This window comes from Verticillium dahliae, genomic scaffold (assembly GCF_000150675.1).
Source record: "Verticillium dahliae VdLs.17 supercont1.3 genomic scaffold, whole genome shotgun sequence".
Lineage (NCBI taxonomy): Eukaryota > Fungi > Ascomycota > Sordariomycetes > Glomerellales > Plectosphaerellaceae > Verticillium > Verticillium dahliae.
In genome coordinates this window covers 586285-601916 of record NW_009276940.1, presented here as the reverse complement: position 1 = coordinate 601916, position 15632 = coordinate 586285, and the positions used below count along the sequence as shown (strand labels likewise).

Sequence of the window (15632 nt, the reverse complement as noted above, 5' to 3'; positions counted from 1 at the left end):
CGGCTGCGGCTGTGCTTTTTGTTGCTCATTGCCTGGTGGCTGCGGGCTGGAGGCTGTCGGTGGCCGTCGTGGACTGAATCTTGTGCTCGGCCATGCGCTCGGGCGGCACGAAAAAGTCAGAGGCGGCGGCGGCGAGGTAGAGCAGGCCACGGGGGCCCAGAGGGCGCATGAGCCTGGAGATGGCGCGCAGCTCGTGGAGGTAGTCGGTAATGGTGACAAAGGGGATGACGAGCAACGCGTTGGTGGCGCGCGCAGTGTTGTACTTGCGGAGGACGGCGAGCATCTTCTCTTGGTGGGCGCTGTTGGCGACAACGCTTCCGTCGGGGCTCTCCTGGAGGGAAGTCGAGGAAGCAGTCCATGGCGTGTGATTAGTGACGGGTGTAGGGTTGGAGGCTGAATTCGCGATGCAGGAAATGACGCCGTACCCGGCCTCGAGGAAGTACTCGGCTGAGGTGGCGCCGCGAGTGCCGGCACTGAAGTTGTCGATGAAGCGGACCGTGTTGCGCTCTAGGGGCACGGTCGTGCCGCCCGAGGTGATGAGGACAACAGGGCGGTTTGAGACGACTTGATGGTCAAGAAAGGCGCTCGCCTGGGCCACATGTCTAGCAAGGGCTTTTGGTGGCGGGTTGGCAGAGAAGTAGTGATCCTCTACTTGCGCGTCGTTTGACATGGTGGAGGCTCTGCTTGAGACCCGGGGACAGTGGCGGGAGTGCTGTTGGACCGTATATCGTATGTCTTGTCTGAGGCTGTCATTAGCAAGGGCGCATGTAGGTAGACACGAAACAGACGAAGAGATGGCTTGAAGCACAAGGCTGTAATGAGTGCCATGTCGTTGAAGGCATTCCTCGGACTCCTCCTATCATGCAAGATGTCATTGTGCAGGCATGGCAAGTCGTGTGCGTGCGGGAATAATGCCATAAGACTGCTTTTAGACCTCGGCCCCGCCGGCATGTGTGGAGGAGAGGCCGAAGCAGAACAACCGAGATGCAAGGACAAGACAATACCAGACGAAGCAGGGCTGTCAACTCACGTGATCAATAAGAGCGTGCGTTCAGGGCAGCAGCGGCGTCAGGCGCCAGTCGAGGTTGAGATGCTGGCGCAGGCAGGTGCAGGGGAGGTGAGATTGAGTGAGGCAGGCTCGGAGGACGGGAGCTCTTTCCCTTAAAGCCCGGGCCGACGTGGACCGTGCTCGACCCCGTTCGTCAGCTCCACCGGGGCCCACTTTCCCGGGACAGATTCTGCGCCGGACATTTGGGCACGTCCGAGAGGGCTCGCTCAACACGTAGGACAGACGAGCCAAGCAGCCCAGCAACAAAGTACAATTGTCAGATCATGCTCCATCCTGGTACCTGACAGCGTACGTAGTACCGCCCGACTCAGAAGACCGCCAGCACCCGCCTTCCGACGCACACCACCTTGGCCGCCCAGAGCGCCAGCAGAGACGTGCAGTACATGGCCCCCGTGAAGATTTTCAACCCCCAGTACTCCTCGTCCGTCGCCGTGATGATCTCCCCGCCAATGGGAATGCCAATGAGACACGCAAATGCCACCAGCGTATACGTCGTCGCATAGTAGCGTCCGTAGTTCTGCGTCCTGCACAGCCGCCCGATGCATACAGGGCTAATGCTGATGTTGTTGCCGCTGGCGAAGCCGAAGAGCACCGCAAACACCACGATGCCGCCGAGCGTCGAGCCCGCCGGCAGCCAGACCCCCAGGCACGCGACCAGACTGAGCACGACGGCGAGCATATTCGAGTTGAACGGCCCGAACGCGTCTCCCCACCATCCCGCCAGCACTCGACCGAAAACGCTTGCCGCGTTGAGGATGGCCAGGATCTGGTACGCCTGGTCTGTACTGAAACCCTCGTGCACCATGTAACTGGAGATGTACGTGATGGGAATGAAGAGCGCGAGTTCCAGCAGGAAAATTCCCGCCGTCGTCAGCGCGAACGCCGTGTCTCGCAGTATGCGGAAGTCGGGGCGCGCAGTCGCGTTGAGCGCCGGCCGCAACCTTGACCGGATCAGCAGGTTCGCCGTGCCGCAGAACGCCAGGCAGATAAAGCCGATGATGCGGATCGTCCACGCCCACCCCAGCCTGCCCAGGAGCCCATTGAGCGCCAGCGGGAATACGATCCCACCGATTGACCCCCCGGACGACGCCACGCCCGTCGCCAGCCCACGCCGCTCCTTGAACCAATGGCCAACTGCCGCGATCGAAGGTGTAAAGAGGAGCGACGCCCCAAGCCCGTTCAGGACGCCAAAGGCAAGCATGAAATGCCAGTAGTCTACGCGAGTAAGTAAGTCAGCAGCCAAAGTGGCTCGATGCCAAGCCGACAGGGGCACGCGAGAGATGGGGGGGAGGAGGGGCGGGTGTCATGACACGACCAGAAAGACCAACCAGTACAAATGCTGAGCAGCATGACGGCCACCACCAGACATACCGTCCCAGACAAGATCAACCAGCGAGGGCCATATTTGTCGAAGAGTGGTCCGACGAAGAGACCGCCACCGAAACAGAGCCAGGTGTATACGGAAAAGATCCAGCCGACGGTGCCGTGCGAGTAGCTCGCCAGCTGATGGGTGCCGATGTAATTGTGGAACACGGCGAGACTGTTCATCAGCCCGAGACTCGAAAAAAGAGCCAACCAAGAGCCCAGTACAACAAGCCATGCCCGTAAACCGCCCTCGGGGAACACCTCTTCGTCTGGCCCCTCGGGGTCCCTGATGATGTCTCTTTCTTCGTCGGCGGTGACAGAGTGGTCTGACGTCAAGTCCGCACGTCCCCGGCTTGGCAATGACGGTATCTCTTTACTCACTTCTTCTCTTATCGTAGGGACAGCAGTCATGTTGCCATACGCCGTTGTTTGCGTCGGCGTGTTCTCCGAGATGCCATCGCCAGCGACCTCCAGCCGAATACGCATTCCGCCTCTTGACGATTCCAGGGGGTTGTATGGCCCAAGGGGCAGATTTTCTGCTCCGTGAATCAAAGCTTATTTGTTGATCTGGACGCTCAAAAAGCCCTCAGATATCACCGAGCAGCAGCAGACAGACAACCAGACTGGTCCAATGTTGCACCACATGTTTCGACCGATGGGTATATATATAGATGAACCTACCGGCGGTGCGGACGGTTCAGGCCGACATGGGTAAGGGGGTCTACCGGCAGGCAAACGCTATGGCTAAGCGGCTTTCCCACCCCCTACTACCTCTTCCCCCCTCACCTCCTCCTTCTCCAAATTCACCCGGCATCTGCACTAAATCCGATGCTCTTGAGCCAGGCCTGGGGAGAACGATCCGCCCCGGCCGGGGTGCATTTGACTAGAAAGCTATCGGACGGCATGGCCTGGATCACCAGGGTAATGATGGTGTTTCCCCTCTTCAGAGTTCCTCCTGCGGAATTTCGATCACGCCGTGCCGTGTCCAATCGGGCTGTTCCGCCAACCATCCAAACGTGGGCTATTGATGACGCTACTTGAACCCCAGGCCCTTGTTCGGAATTTTTCACCTTCCGGCTAGTTGATTGCTCGCTCAGTTTACCATTCATGATGTTCTGCCAGGTGACAACACTACGTTCGCCTCACATGGGTGCTTGTTGTTGTGTGTAATATGCGTTGACTGAAAGAACCATCCTTGTTGACACCCCGCGTGGTGATTGTCGACCAGCTGCGCAGATGCCCTGCGCTACTAGCCCGTTGAAATATCCTTAATTATGCCCAGATGGTTTCCTACGTATTCGCATCTGGATGGCTTGAATCCTGCCCTCACACGAGAAAGAACTGATCCAGCCGCAGTGTTATACTTGATGCTACACGCTCAATGGACCGAGAAGCTGGCTGACGTGATACTCGAGACCTCGGCGGACATTCTCAGTCGTTGTCTCGTGGGGCCAACCCAGCGAACCATGCCTGCGGCAACCCCACATAGCACCTTGCAATGCCATTCCAGTGTAGTGCCGCTTGCTCCTCCTCTCACTTTGTCGGTGCCGAGTTACTCATGGTTGGACGTTGCCAAAGAATGATGATTGGCCAGTCGACATTGTCTTCAACCGTCATGGATTTAGTCTTGCGCGCATATCTATGCCTCCGAAAGGGGGGAGACACCGGGTTGCCCCAGCGGACCGGCACGGGACTGTCGGTTTTAACGGATATGTTTGGTGCCCTTCACCTTCGTGGTGCCGCTGGAGTTGTTTCTGTGTGTTGCACTGCAGTTCCAATTTCTGATACCAAAGACTGCGTGGTGTCTATAGATGGTGATTTCAGTACGTTCGTTGCTGACTGGTCTAGCCCAGTCTCGGCGTCGAGCTCATTGATGCGTGATCTGAGCTTCGAGAGGACAGACGCTCGCGAGTGCTGATCAAGTTTTGCTATAGAGGTAAATCTGGGGTGCCCTGGTCAGTAAATAGAAGCGTGAGAGCCGCATGCGCCGGGGAAAGCTGCTCACAAAGTCTCAAGTAAGGCAGTAGCTTCGTCGGACGAGGTTCGTGCTGCACCGGGGTCCACGTCTCCAGCAGCGGCAGGGTTGGCGGCTTCGACGTCTTTGGAACCGGACTCTGCAGAGTGAAACATGATGAGCAAATCACCGCTCTTGATGAAGCTGATCAGGTTTTCAATATCCTCGTCCAGATTGGTCGTACGCATTCGGCGAATGATTGCGATTGACTCATCTTCGGTGCGTAGAGTCAGTAGATGGAAGAGCTGTTCCAAGAGACGGCTACGGCGAAGTAGGTCGCTATTCTTCTTCTTGAGAGCAGCCGTTCGAGTGAGGTCAGGGTCGACATCATACTCACATTCCTCAGCCGACCGGCGAGTCGTGGCGGCGCAGGTCGAGCATACAGGTCGACGGCCATCGCACTTTGTTCGCTTGCGGCGGCAGGCAGAACATGCCACCTTGGTCTGCGGAGCACGCTTCTTGCTACTCGAGATGGAGGAAGTAGATGACGCCTCTGCTGGGTCGGCATCGTCCGCAACGCTCGCGTTAGCAGGCAGAAGCTCGCGGTAGGGCTTCATGGTCGCTTGCGGGGAATTTCGTCGGTGTTTTCCGTTACAGTCAGACCTCGTTGAAGCGACTGGCCCGGTATGAGACGTGGGTTTGGGCGCGGTGACGGGTGGTCCAAAGCTGTTTCTCAGGCTCGCTGCTCTTATCCCATCGGTGGCCAATAAGAGACTGCGTGCTGGCCCCGCATTGACCTGTCCAGTATGAGGGGCAAAGAGCCCATGCACATCTTCAGAAGGGCTTTGAACAACATACAGCAACACCAAACGTGTTATAGCTGACATGGCTCAGTTACCGGCAAGGCAGAACGCGCTTCCTGACACAGAAACTTTCTCCGTATGAGAGCGTTTCAAGCTGTGGGGCCGCAGCTCTACCTCAACTGGAGGCGCGAACGGGACAGCGAGAGACCGTACATGGCTTTTCTCCCAGTATAAAACGCCGCGTCTGGATTCCGCACGGAATCGGAGAAAACCATCCGGACAGCTGGAGAGCTGCATATGTCACATGACTGAGGTGAGTGGAACTGAAGCCAGCAAGGTTCGGTGCGTCACTCTGTCGCCATGATGACGGGGTAATTGACCGCGCAGGGTGGCTGTCAAAAGAGGCGCGGTGGCGGGACCAGTTCCGAAGCATATTGAGGGGTTTGGACTCAAACATGATGGCACAGCCCAGTTGGGGGCGGGCTGCTGCCCGAGTCGCCGATTAAGATGCGGCTGGGTTCGACGGTAACATGCCGACTAGACAATCTATCAAAGAGTTAGTCAATTTGTCTAGGCTTTTTGACTCAAGATTGAATGCGTTGTCTTGAGATGAGGTTGTGCGGGAAACGCCTACCACTGAAATGTCCGTCTCATGAGTGTAATCTCAGGTGACATGGTGGGTTTTGGCGGTTTGATGCCAGTCAATCCATGACCTAGCAGCCCATAACATTGCCGAGGTGCTCCCAATTCGATGCTCTGGTCTTCGTTGTGTCGATACTTGCTCATTGGTTCAATGAGACAGGGACTACCTAAGACGGCGCCGTTCTGGTGCCATTCTCCCAACGATACCATGGATCCCAGGTTTGCACCTGTTGTTGTCTTCGTTATCGGTTCGCTGCCTGTCGGGTCTTAGTAGTTGACGGTGAACATGAAAAGATAGGGGCTAGCTACACTCAAATCTCTTCTAGCACCGCAAGACAATGTGACTTGTGGGTAGACATGCCTGACTAGTCTTGTCGATCATGCCACGAAGGAAGGCATTGAGGATGTTGTGTTCGGTATGTCGGACGTTGCACAGAGAAACCAGAGGTACCGCAGCTCATGGTCGAGCACGCGTTATCCTTGGTCTGACAGTTTGAGTTTCCCCAGAATATGTCTGTGGAGTTTCAGTCGTACTTGAAATTCTTCTTCGGCGGAGGTCGAGAATGGTCGAATGTGAGCAGTCGTGAACCAAAGCGCGTATCCTCCCGGACCAAATGTCCGGCACACAGCCGAGGTTTTCTGGAGATTCTTGACGTTCGGACGCCTTTGATAGATTAAATATCGAGATGAGAATCGATCGGCGGCACGGCTGACTGCCTGTAGGCATCGCACAAGCCGGGGTATCTTCCTAGCAACATGCTGAAAGAGCTCCACTATACACCAGCATAGCGGAAGATCGTGGCGCTGCGCTCTGTTCGAAAAGCCAAGGTATCGAAAGCAGTCAGACGGGTGGCCGCGAGGCCAACTTCGTCAACGAATTTGCGGAGCTTGATGTCAGAACCATGTGGATTGAGGAGGGGGCCATCGCACTGGATGTCATGGTGGTATCGCTGGAGGAAACTGCGAGGAAGGTGTTGAGATCGAAAGCTCGCGGCGATGCTAGAGGCCGCAGTCAAGGCAAACGGATCAAGTGATCGATGGCAAACAATCAGACTGACGAAAAAGCCAACGAGGACTGTTGCGACTTTTGTATAACGGTGGCGATCCCAAGTTCGGGTTCATGGCCAACCGAGACGGTCGCAGCGACTGTGTATGTAGAACCCTTGGCCGTAGTAACATCGTAGCAAGACATGGAAGGGGAACGATGACGACGAAGCTGTCATCGATGTCGTACTCCAATAGTTGACGAGGGGATTGTATGTTGGATGAAAGAAGAGGGACCTGGGGTGACAATAGGAGGAGTGTGGAGTGGATCTGGCCAATCATGACGAACGCTCAGACGGGCTCAGCTCCGTGTCGTTGGTGGGTCGGTCATGCTCCCTACTCCCAACTGCCCATTTAAAGATTGCCTGATCTGTTTCCCAGTTTCCAAAAGATAAGGTGCCTAGGTACCTATGTAGAGCTCGCGACAGCGCATGCCTCCGACGGCACTGGTCATTTACATGATTGAGGTTTCAAGTCCTTAGGCCGTGTTTTGGTCTTTTTCCAGCTCTAAAGTAGCTTGATAGCTTCGCATGAGAGACACGGGGCACCCGGGCATACCATACTAAGGTATAGGTAGGTAACCTCAACGACGAGGCCTGGGGTCTAGTGGACAGGCTACAATCTAGTCTCTGGGTGACGCTCAACGAGACCCGAATTCTATCATTATCCACATGGAACATTTAAACCTCAAGAGGAAATCATGGAATACATTCAGGATGTTAGAATAACATTGTGAGGTTCTGTTCTAACACATTGCCAGGTCTTGTAGGAGCCCCTGTCCTTGCCTTTTATCAGCCCTCGTCATCCGCTGCGTCTTCTACAGTTGCTTTGTGCGATACAGAGTCACCCTGCTCTAGTCGAGGTCTTAAGTAGCCCTCTTTCTCCAGCTGACTGGCTTCTTCTGGCTCCATCAGCCCACCCCGCCCTTTGCTCTTGTCCAATTTTGCTCTGACGACACTGGGCACGAAGGCCGAGACGGCCTCCTTTTGGAGATTGCGAACGACCGGTTTCGCTTCGTACACGGTCCTTGCTTCGACGGCAGGGGCTTCGCTGTGTGCTGTCTGTCTTCCTGCTTTCCGTGGTTGTGAATCTGCCCTTTCGTCCTCCTGTCGATCTGCTTGCCGCCGCGCACGTCGCCGCGCCCACCAAGCATCCATGACATCCTTGGGAATCGGAGGCGGCGTATCTCGAGGCATGGGGATACGCTTGACGTCCTCTGGGACTTCGTCGTCGTCGTCATCACTTGAAGCAGCTTCCGTGCCACGCCGCCTCTTGCCCAAAACACCGCCTCCCGGACCTGTGTGATCGCGTCCTGAAAAGCCTCGACCGAAAGAAGGAGCAGCGTCCCCCATGGCTTCTCGCGCCTTTTTTACTGCGCGAAGTTCCTTTTCGAGACCTTCGAGGACCTGCTCCTCGTGGCGAGATAGTTTGGCGCCATTGGTGGTGATGGCTTTGAGGTCATCGATCTGTTTCTGGATGCGATCGGGGTTGCGGCGCGCAAGTTTTTCGTTCCGACGGTTCTGGACCTCTGACTTTCCTGTGACGTGTGAGCTTTCAAGTTTCGTTTGTTGTCGCGGAAAGGGGGCACATGATCACACCTTTCTTGATAGCTTTGGCCTTGTCGGCCTTGCGCTGGGCCTGGACTGGATTGAAGTTCCGCTCTTTCGCCATTCTGACGGCGTGGGACAGCGGGATTGCGTTTGCGGCTCGACCGATCGAGTATTCAAGAGCCTTGGTGTTGCTCGAGGGTGTCAAGTGGCGGCACTCAATTGACAAATGCGTTGCTCGTTGCTTGTTCCTCGTTGCTCGAGGCTCACTGCTGTGAGACTCCAAATCCTTATCGCGAAGGCTGATGTCACCTTATCGGACTTCACGTGATGGTAGGCTCAAACAGGGGATGGTTGTTGCTGCTGCAACCTCTGTTGACAGATCCCTGGCCCCACCCAATAGCACGTTTCCATTCCGCGCAACGTCGGTAGGTACCACAGGAACGGCACCACCGCCGCCATCGATCGCCTTACAGATTGGGCCCTGAAGTCGCTACTGCCGCTGCTGCTACTGCTGTTGTCACTGCCGCTACTGCAACCCCCTCCCACCTCGAATCAGTGCTTTCCCTTGAATGCATTCCGTTGCTGCCCACACCAGATTCCACCACCACCCCTCCCTCTCCCTGTCTCTGTCTCTGCCCTGTGCAGAGCAACATTTTCGTCTTCCATAAACTCGAGTCTGGTACTTGTCTGTCCGGTCTGCCTTCTCTGCTCCTTCCACCTTTGGGCTCTCCACCAACCATCCTGCTCCGACTGTTTTCGATATCATCACTCACAACCCCTCCAACCGCAGCTGCTTGGCTTGTTGATCCCTCCCTCTCGAATCTATCGCCAGGGTATCGATCGCAACAATGGCGAGCTTCATGTCCAACTTTTTCCCCGGCGGGAGCAAAGAGAAGCTGGGCAGCGAGCGCCCAACCACGCCCACTGGGGACAACTCGAGCAACTTCGTCAACCCCGTCAGCACTCCGCAGGGCAGCCCCAGCAAGAGGACGCTTCCCCCCGGCGCCCATGAGCTGCCAGAAGCTTTTGAAAACGCAATGAAACTCAATGCTCTGCCCGCCCTCGAGAGCCCAGTCAAGCTCGGCCGACCACAGAGCGTAATCACAACCCCGCAGTCGCCCGGCAAGAACCGACCCAATCCACTGGATGAGGCTAGTCCCAACGTTGACGATAGCATCCTCCACCGATCTGCCGCGTCCACTGGCAGTCCCTTGAAGAAGCAGCATGGTCAAGAGAATGCGCCTCCCTCGGGACGTCTCGGTGGCGGCTACGACTCTCCTGCCCAGGGCCAGACGCCTCTTTCAAGGCAGGATCGTTTTCAGACCCGGGACAGACCTTCAACACCGGCCAAGAAATTCAACACATCTCGGGCACTCACGCCAGAGGAGCTCGAGATTCTCCAGCGACCCAACGTTCGGAGGTTGGTCAATGTGACCCAGCTATGTATGTAAATCCGCAATGTCCAGACCATGTGTCACCGAGCATACGTGAGGCTGACCGAGATGATTCCGCCCAGACTTCCTTGACTACTACTTCGACCTCCTTACCTACGTCGGCTCCCGCCAAAGTCGACTCACCGCTTTCAAGTCGGAATTTCCTCCTGAGCAAACGGATGAGGCCACATACGGCCAGATGTGGCAGAAATATGCAGGTCGTGAGAGGGCCAACCTCCGAAAGCGTCGTGTCCGTCTTCGCCATGGCGATTTCCAGATCCTCACTCAGGTCGGCCAGGGTGGTTATGGCCAGGTTTTTCTGGCGCAGAAGAAGGACACACGTGAAGTCTGCGCCCTGAAGGTCATGAGCAAGAAGCTGCTGTTCAAGCTTGATGAGGTTCGCCATGTTCTGACCGAGCGCGACATTCTGACAAATGCGAAGAGCGAGTGGCTCGTTCGGCTCTTGTACTCCTTCCAGGACGACAAGAGTATCTATCTTGCCATGGAGTACGTCCCCGGTGGAGACTTCCGCACTCTGCTGAACAACACTGGCGTGTTGAGCAACCGACACGCGCGCTTCTACATTGCAGAGATGTTCTGCTCCGTCGATGCCCTCCACCAACTGGGCTACATCCACCGTGATCTGAAACCCGAGAACTTCCTCGTCGATTCCACGGGCCACGTCAAGCTGACCGACTTTGGCCTCGCTGCAGGCATGCTGGCTCCGGCCAAGATTGAGTCGATGCGCATCCGTCTCGAGAAGGCGTCTGAGACGTCCGTACCGTTCGGCAAGCCAATGGAGCAACGAACGGTGGCCGAGAGACGGGAGGGCTACCAAATGATGAGAGAAAATGACGTCAACTACGCCAAATCTATCGTCGGCTCGCCCGATTACATGGCACCAGAGGTTCTCCGTGGTGAAGAATACGACTTCACGGTTGACTACTGGAGCTTGGGCTGCATGCTCTTTGAGGCTCTGACTGGCTTCCCACCCTTTGCTGGCTCCAGTGCCGACGAGACATGGAGGAATTTGAAACACTGGAAGGAGGTTCTGAAGCGCCCTGTTTGGGAGGACCCCAACTATTTCCTCAGCAACCGGACTTGGAACTTCATCACCACGTGAGTTTTGATCGAACACTGCATCTGACGCGACGAAAGTGGCTAAACATAGTGCTAGGTGTATCAACTCGAGGTCGAGGCGGTTCTCCAACATCCAGGAAATCTACGCGCACCAGTACTTCGCCGAGGTCGACTGGGAGGTGCTCCGCCAGACCAAAGCGCCTTTCGTCCCTGAGCTGGACTCGGAGACGGATGCAGGCTACTTCGATGACTTCACCAACGAGGCAGACATGGCCAAGTACAAGGAGGTGCACGACAAGCAGACAGCCCTGGAGAACATGGCTGAGCGCGGCGAAGAGATGGGCAAGGGTCTCTTTGTCGGCTTCACGTTCCGGCACCGCAAGCCGCAGACAGAAGAGAGCAGCCCGCGCAAGGCCAACCCTTTCCGCGAAGACAACACATTTGGGACGATGCTGTAGAGCCATCCTCTCTTGCACAGAACAGAGGCGCGCTACTTTGCCCGCCGGACATTTCTTTAGCGTACTGGCCGCGAACGGGTCACGAAGAGGCTCGCGTGAGGCCCAATTTGGATCATGGCAAGCTGCATGACGGTTGATCTTGGGAGCAAGGAGGTCGAGGGTCCGTCGAAAGGGCTGTGGGACGGTTGAACCGAGTTGTGACGATGTGCACTGTGGATTCGTTTCTTGGCCCAAGCCAGGCTCACGGTGGCAGCCTGGTCGGCCAATTCCCCCTTTTCTTTTACCACCACTTCCTACATTTTTTATTTGTCAGTCTTTTTTTCTGTGTATGGATTCTTGGGGAGGTCACGCGATGCGACCTGTGAGCGATGATCGAGACTGGCTTGCTATACCAGGCTGCGTCCCAAGGAATTAATGAGTAAAAGAGGCGTATGGTAGGACGGCGGTAGCATTGAGTCGGTAGCCTCATACATGTACGAAGTAGACATCAGAGACAGGCAAGGAGAAACGAAGCACATCATGATCCTTCATTCGGCACAGGTCCTGTGTGGAGGCGCACAGCAACCGCCCCTGACGCGTCAGACGATGATGCTTAACCCCAGGGAGCCTAAAGACCCGCCCTCGACAAGACACATTTCACTGCCACCGCCTCCCACCGCATCCGAGTGCCTACCTACGCGCCAAACGTCATCCCTCCCGACATCTCGGAGTCGCACGCGCGTCGCCGTTAGCGCAACGTCGGCACATCTCGGTGACTGCGTCAGCACCATCTCCCCTCCCAGCATTTTGCACGCCCGACGAACTCGGTCGGTCTCGTCTCGCGCGACCGCAAAGGGGGGAAGAAGGAAGGGGAAGATCAGGGCCACAAGACCGTAGCTCGGGTTGGTTGGTCGAAGAGAGGGCGTCGTGTCGTCCGGGGGTTCACGCCTCGGGGTTTCCCCACCTTTGGCCCGGACCGCCCGGGGAGGGCCGCGTCTCTTTTCTTGCCTGGAGGGGACGCCGCACCGATTGGCTCGGCCTGACGATTCTCTGGCAAAGGGAAAACTTGCGCAAGGGCAATACATGGCATGGGGTTGGTGGCAGGGCAGGAGAGGCCGCGTGGCAGACATGTCGGGCGGGTGCCGAGGGAGGAGGGCGAACCCGGTGAGTGCCCCTCCCCTCCCCCTCGTTGTCACGTCGGCTGAGCCTGGCGAGAGGGCGGAGGAAGAGAGGGCGTGTGATGTTTGGCTGCTGTGTTGTTTCAGCATGTTGGGTTTTGCCCCCTCCTCGCTTTCGCGATGCTTGTTCTTGTGTGCTGACGGCGGGGTGATCTAGCTTATGCGTCACTCGGCCTCGGTTCCACGGTTTTGGAGCCGCCAGCCTACGTGGCGGGCGAGGTGGTTGTAGCGGTGACGGCATGAGGTCTTCTGTGCTCAGTGGTATAAGAGGCCGGCGATGCATGCCGTGTGCTTGCCGTTGGATGTCACCAGCATCTCACGACAGGTAGCAACCCATTGGGATTGAGCGCCGCTGCAACCACAATTACGGCACTTGTTTATTCTACATCTAAAACGACCGACGGAAACGGGCGAGAACCAACTTTGCCAACATGAGAGCAGTCCTCCTGTCCGCCATGCTGGCCTCCGCAGCTACGGGTATCCGTGCTTCTCCTGATTCACCCTGGCCCTGGGACAACGACGACGACAAGGACGGATGGAATTGGGGACGGAGAGATGGATGGAACGGCCCAGGGCCTCGATGCGCCGTACGCATATTTTTCCCCTCTCATATCCAACACTTCTCTTTCTGTCCCCTCAATGCTGACCAGTGAGTCCGTGTAGTCGTCCTGTCTCTCGTCTTACTGGCAATCTGCGGTTCTCACGCCAGAAGCCATCTGCACCGAGGCCACAGGTCTCGAATCGTGCCTCGCCTCCGCCTGCTCGACCGATGCTGCCGCCTACAGCAGCTACACCTCGCGCTCCGCATCCGAATGCTCGCGCTGGTCCACCTGCTCGACCACGGGCACCTACACGTACTCGTACGACTCTGAGTGGTGGGACTGGGCAACCCCCACGGCGACGGTCGTGACGGTGACGGGGTGCCCTTGGAACGGCAAGGGCTGGGGCTGGGGCCCCTGGGGTGACGGCGATGGCGATGGTTGGGGGAACCGGGGCCCGGGCTGGAGGTACGAAACCGACACGGTGACTGTGACGGTGACGGACGGGGGCTCGGCGAGCGGGACTCCCGTTCTGTCGACCATTGTTGTTGCTGCAGCCGTCAGTGGAGACGAAACTGTCCGCACGACCTTTGGCTTGGCTGCGGCGACAGGGACCGATGGTAATGACGTCAACGACGACAATAACAGCGCGGCCCCCGGTGGTGACGACCTCAGAGGCGTCAAGGCTGCTCTGGTTTGCCTTGCGGCTGTCGTGGTCGGAGTTGGCCTTCTGTGAGAGGGTCCATGGTCATGGTATAAGTTGCACAACGGGGTATTCTTTTTGTGTTCGGGCTTGCTTGTCGAGGATGAACTGTTGCTTGAAGGGGACGTATCTTCTGGTGTTGAGTCTCACATGCGGTCGTTACAGCATGGCAAGGATACTTTAGGAACATTGGACTATGGAATGTTTTGTAGCTTTGGGCGTGGTATATGAACGAGCTCTGATGTGACATCGTACAACAACTCACTCAGTATGAGAGTCTTCCGCAAGAAACTGTGAAAATACGCAACTCAAGTAGAGCAGAGTCGTATATACCAATCCCAGTATGCCTAGGACATGGACGAACCGAGTAGAGGCTCGGTAATCCTCGACAAGACAGTGAGAGGTGCTGAGTAGAAGCCAAGACTGCTCTCAGTACCTAATCACCAAGGTTGAGAAAAGATCTCCCCGTGAGATATTTTTTGCTAGGCGGAGGTTGGAAACTGTATGCACCACCAGTCTCCGTCCATCAGGCCACGAACTTGACTTCAGACACCAATATTCGGCAAGCTGGCTGCTCAGAGGCCTTACGAGAACTACTCAAGCGTTGGTGCGGCTCGTTTGTCGGCCAGACTTCATGGAGGATGCTTCCAGATTCATCTGCTGGTCATTGTCAACTGTTGGTGATTACATCCGTGGCCGCATAAGCCCAACTGGGTCCTGTGATGTCGTTCCTTCGTATCGAGATTATGCGAGCGCGAGTTCTGTCAGGACTGGAAATATCCAGACAGTAGCCAAGTAATATGCTATCGGAGTCCACAGCTGGTGGCTTCTTTGACTGCTGTATCTCCTACCGTATTTTCATCAGCATTTTAGTCTTCATGAAAGCGGTTGCGACATGGTTCGATCTAACAACGCCCGAGTTGGTATCATGATCAGAACGCCTGAGCTGCCCAGCCTAATCTAGCCTCTCGCTAGGTATGCCGACAGACAGTGGTAGGCATCAATCGATGAATGACATGGCCAAGTGCAGTCGTCTTATGAGGCACTCTATCATAAGAGTAGCCAAGTCTCAACCACATCAATAACAGCAGGACGCCAGCCGGTTTTCCATGAATACATTCCCGACCTTCCGACCCCAAACCGGAGATGCGGGGTTTCTCCATATGTTAGTAGACGTATGATGGTCACCAGGAATCAAGTGAGATTAGCCTGCGTCAACGGGTGCAGTTCCGGGTCACGATCCCACAAGCGACATGCATGTGTATCGAGTAGCCGTGCAGCACACGCGCGCCGCTGCCGAGACCAAGGCGCCGGGAAACCAGCATATGATCAGCCACAAGGCTTAATGATGCATGGGGTTGACATTGACAAGCAACACGCAGAGAGCGTTCAGTGCGTTGATGGAGGTTCATTATGCGGTGAGATATAGAAGGAGAACACAGATAGGCCGGAGATGTTCATTCCTAGATAAGGTAGGTGATCGTCAACGCAAGGTCCTTTTGCGAATTCACTAAAAAGACAGCATCGAACCTGTTCATTGGCGGATCCGCCGTCGCAAGGACCCCAGCTGTCCTTTTCGAGGAGGTAGCAACCAACATGATTTGTTTGCGGCCCTTGCGTCAACGATAAGGCAGATGTGTGAGGCAAGTTCGTCTGGATTGACGTGACCTGGAGTGGGTGGGAGCTTGGGCTTGGGCTTCCAGCTATAAGAATGGGCATGCTCCCACAACAATGCCAGGCCGCAATGATCGGATTCTGGATCACCATGATCAAGCAGTGGTAGGCATGGCGCCTAAACAGCTTTCCGAATTTTCCTGGTCGATCTCAACCTCGCC

The 15632-nt window shown here is 56.2% G+C and overlaps 6 protein-coding genes across 6 annotated transcripts; 2 read left to right on the top strand and 4 right to left on the bottom strand.

Annotated features, from left to right (window-relative positions):
* Window positions 1–25: 25 nt before the first annotated feature.
* Window positions 26–670, bottom strand: VDAG_01811 (phosphopantothenate-cysteine ligase; the record flags this gene model as incomplete). Its single annotated transcript, XM_009657840.1, has 1 exon — window positions 26–670. One exon carries the CDS (start codon window positions 668–670, stop codon window positions 26–28), a length of 645 nt encoding a protein of 214 aa, XP_009656135.1.
* Window positions 671–1376: 706 nt separating this feature from the next.
* VDAG_01810 (riboflavin transporter MCH5) lies at window positions 1377–2920 on the bottom strand (the record flags this gene model as incomplete). The annotated part of the gene is made up of 2 exons (XM_009657839.1): window positions 1377–2284; window positions 2398–2920. 2 exons carry the CDS (start codon window positions 2918–2920, stop codon window positions 1377–1379), a joined length of 1431 nt encoding a protein of 476 aa, XP_009656134.1.
* A 150-nt stretch (window positions 2921–3070) lies between these two features.
* Window positions 3071–4621, bottom strand: VDAG_01809 (uncharacterized protein). Its single transcript, XM_009657838.1, has 2 exons — window positions 4440–4621; window positions 3071–4376 (listed from the first exon to the last, which is right to left on the bottom strand). The coding sequence occupies exons 1-2, from the start codon at window positions 4562–4564 to the stop codon at window positions 4160–4162; spliced, it is 342 nt and encodes a 113-aa protein (XP_009656133.1). The 5' UTR covers window positions 4565–4621; the 3' UTR covers window positions 3071–4159.
* A 2969-nt stretch (window positions 4622–7590) lies between these two features.
* VDAG_01808 (uncharacterized protein) lies at window positions 7591–8548 on the bottom strand (the record flags this gene model as incomplete). Its single annotated transcript, XM_009657837.1, has 2 exons — window positions 7591–8414; window positions 8476–8548. 2 exons carry the CDS (start codon window positions 8546–8548, stop codon window positions 7669–7671), a joined length of 819 nt encoding a protein of 272 aa, XP_009656132.1. The 3' UTR covers window positions 7591–7668.
* Window positions 8549–9275: 727 nt separating this feature from the next.
* On the top strand, window positions 9276–11398 carry VDAG_01807 (serine/threonine-protein kinase sid2; the record flags this gene model as incomplete). Its single annotated transcript, XM_009657836.1, has 3 exons — window positions 9276–9870; window positions 9944–10979; window positions 11032–11398. 3 exons carry the CDS (start codon window positions 9276–9278, stop codon window positions 11396–11398), a joined length of 1998 nt encoding a protein of 665 aa, XP_009656131.1.
* Window positions 11399–12898: 1500 nt separating this feature from the next.
* On the top strand, window positions 12899–13830 carry VDAG_01806 (uncharacterized protein; the record flags this gene model as incomplete). Its single annotated transcript, XM_009657835.1, has 2 exons — window positions 12899–13142; window positions 13219–13830. The coding sequence occupies exons 1-2, from the start codon at window positions 12987–12989 to the stop codon at window positions 13828–13830; spliced, it is 768 nt and encodes a 255-aa protein (XP_009656130.1). The 5' UTR covers window positions 12899–12986.
* Between the last annotated feature and the right edge of the window lie 1802 nt (window positions 13831–15632).

What these genes read in the sequence shown, in the direction of transcription:
- VDAG_01809 (XM_009657838.1), bottom strand. Translation starts at nt 4,564, where the DNA reads ATGTTTCACTCTGCAGAGTCCGGTTCCAAAGACGTCGAAGCCGCCAAC. An exon ending in ACTGCCTTACTTGAGACTTT is followed by an intron (nt 4,377 to 4,439) that starts GTGAGCAGCTTT and finishes AGGGCACCCCAG; the next exon opens with ATTTACCTCTATAGCAAAAC.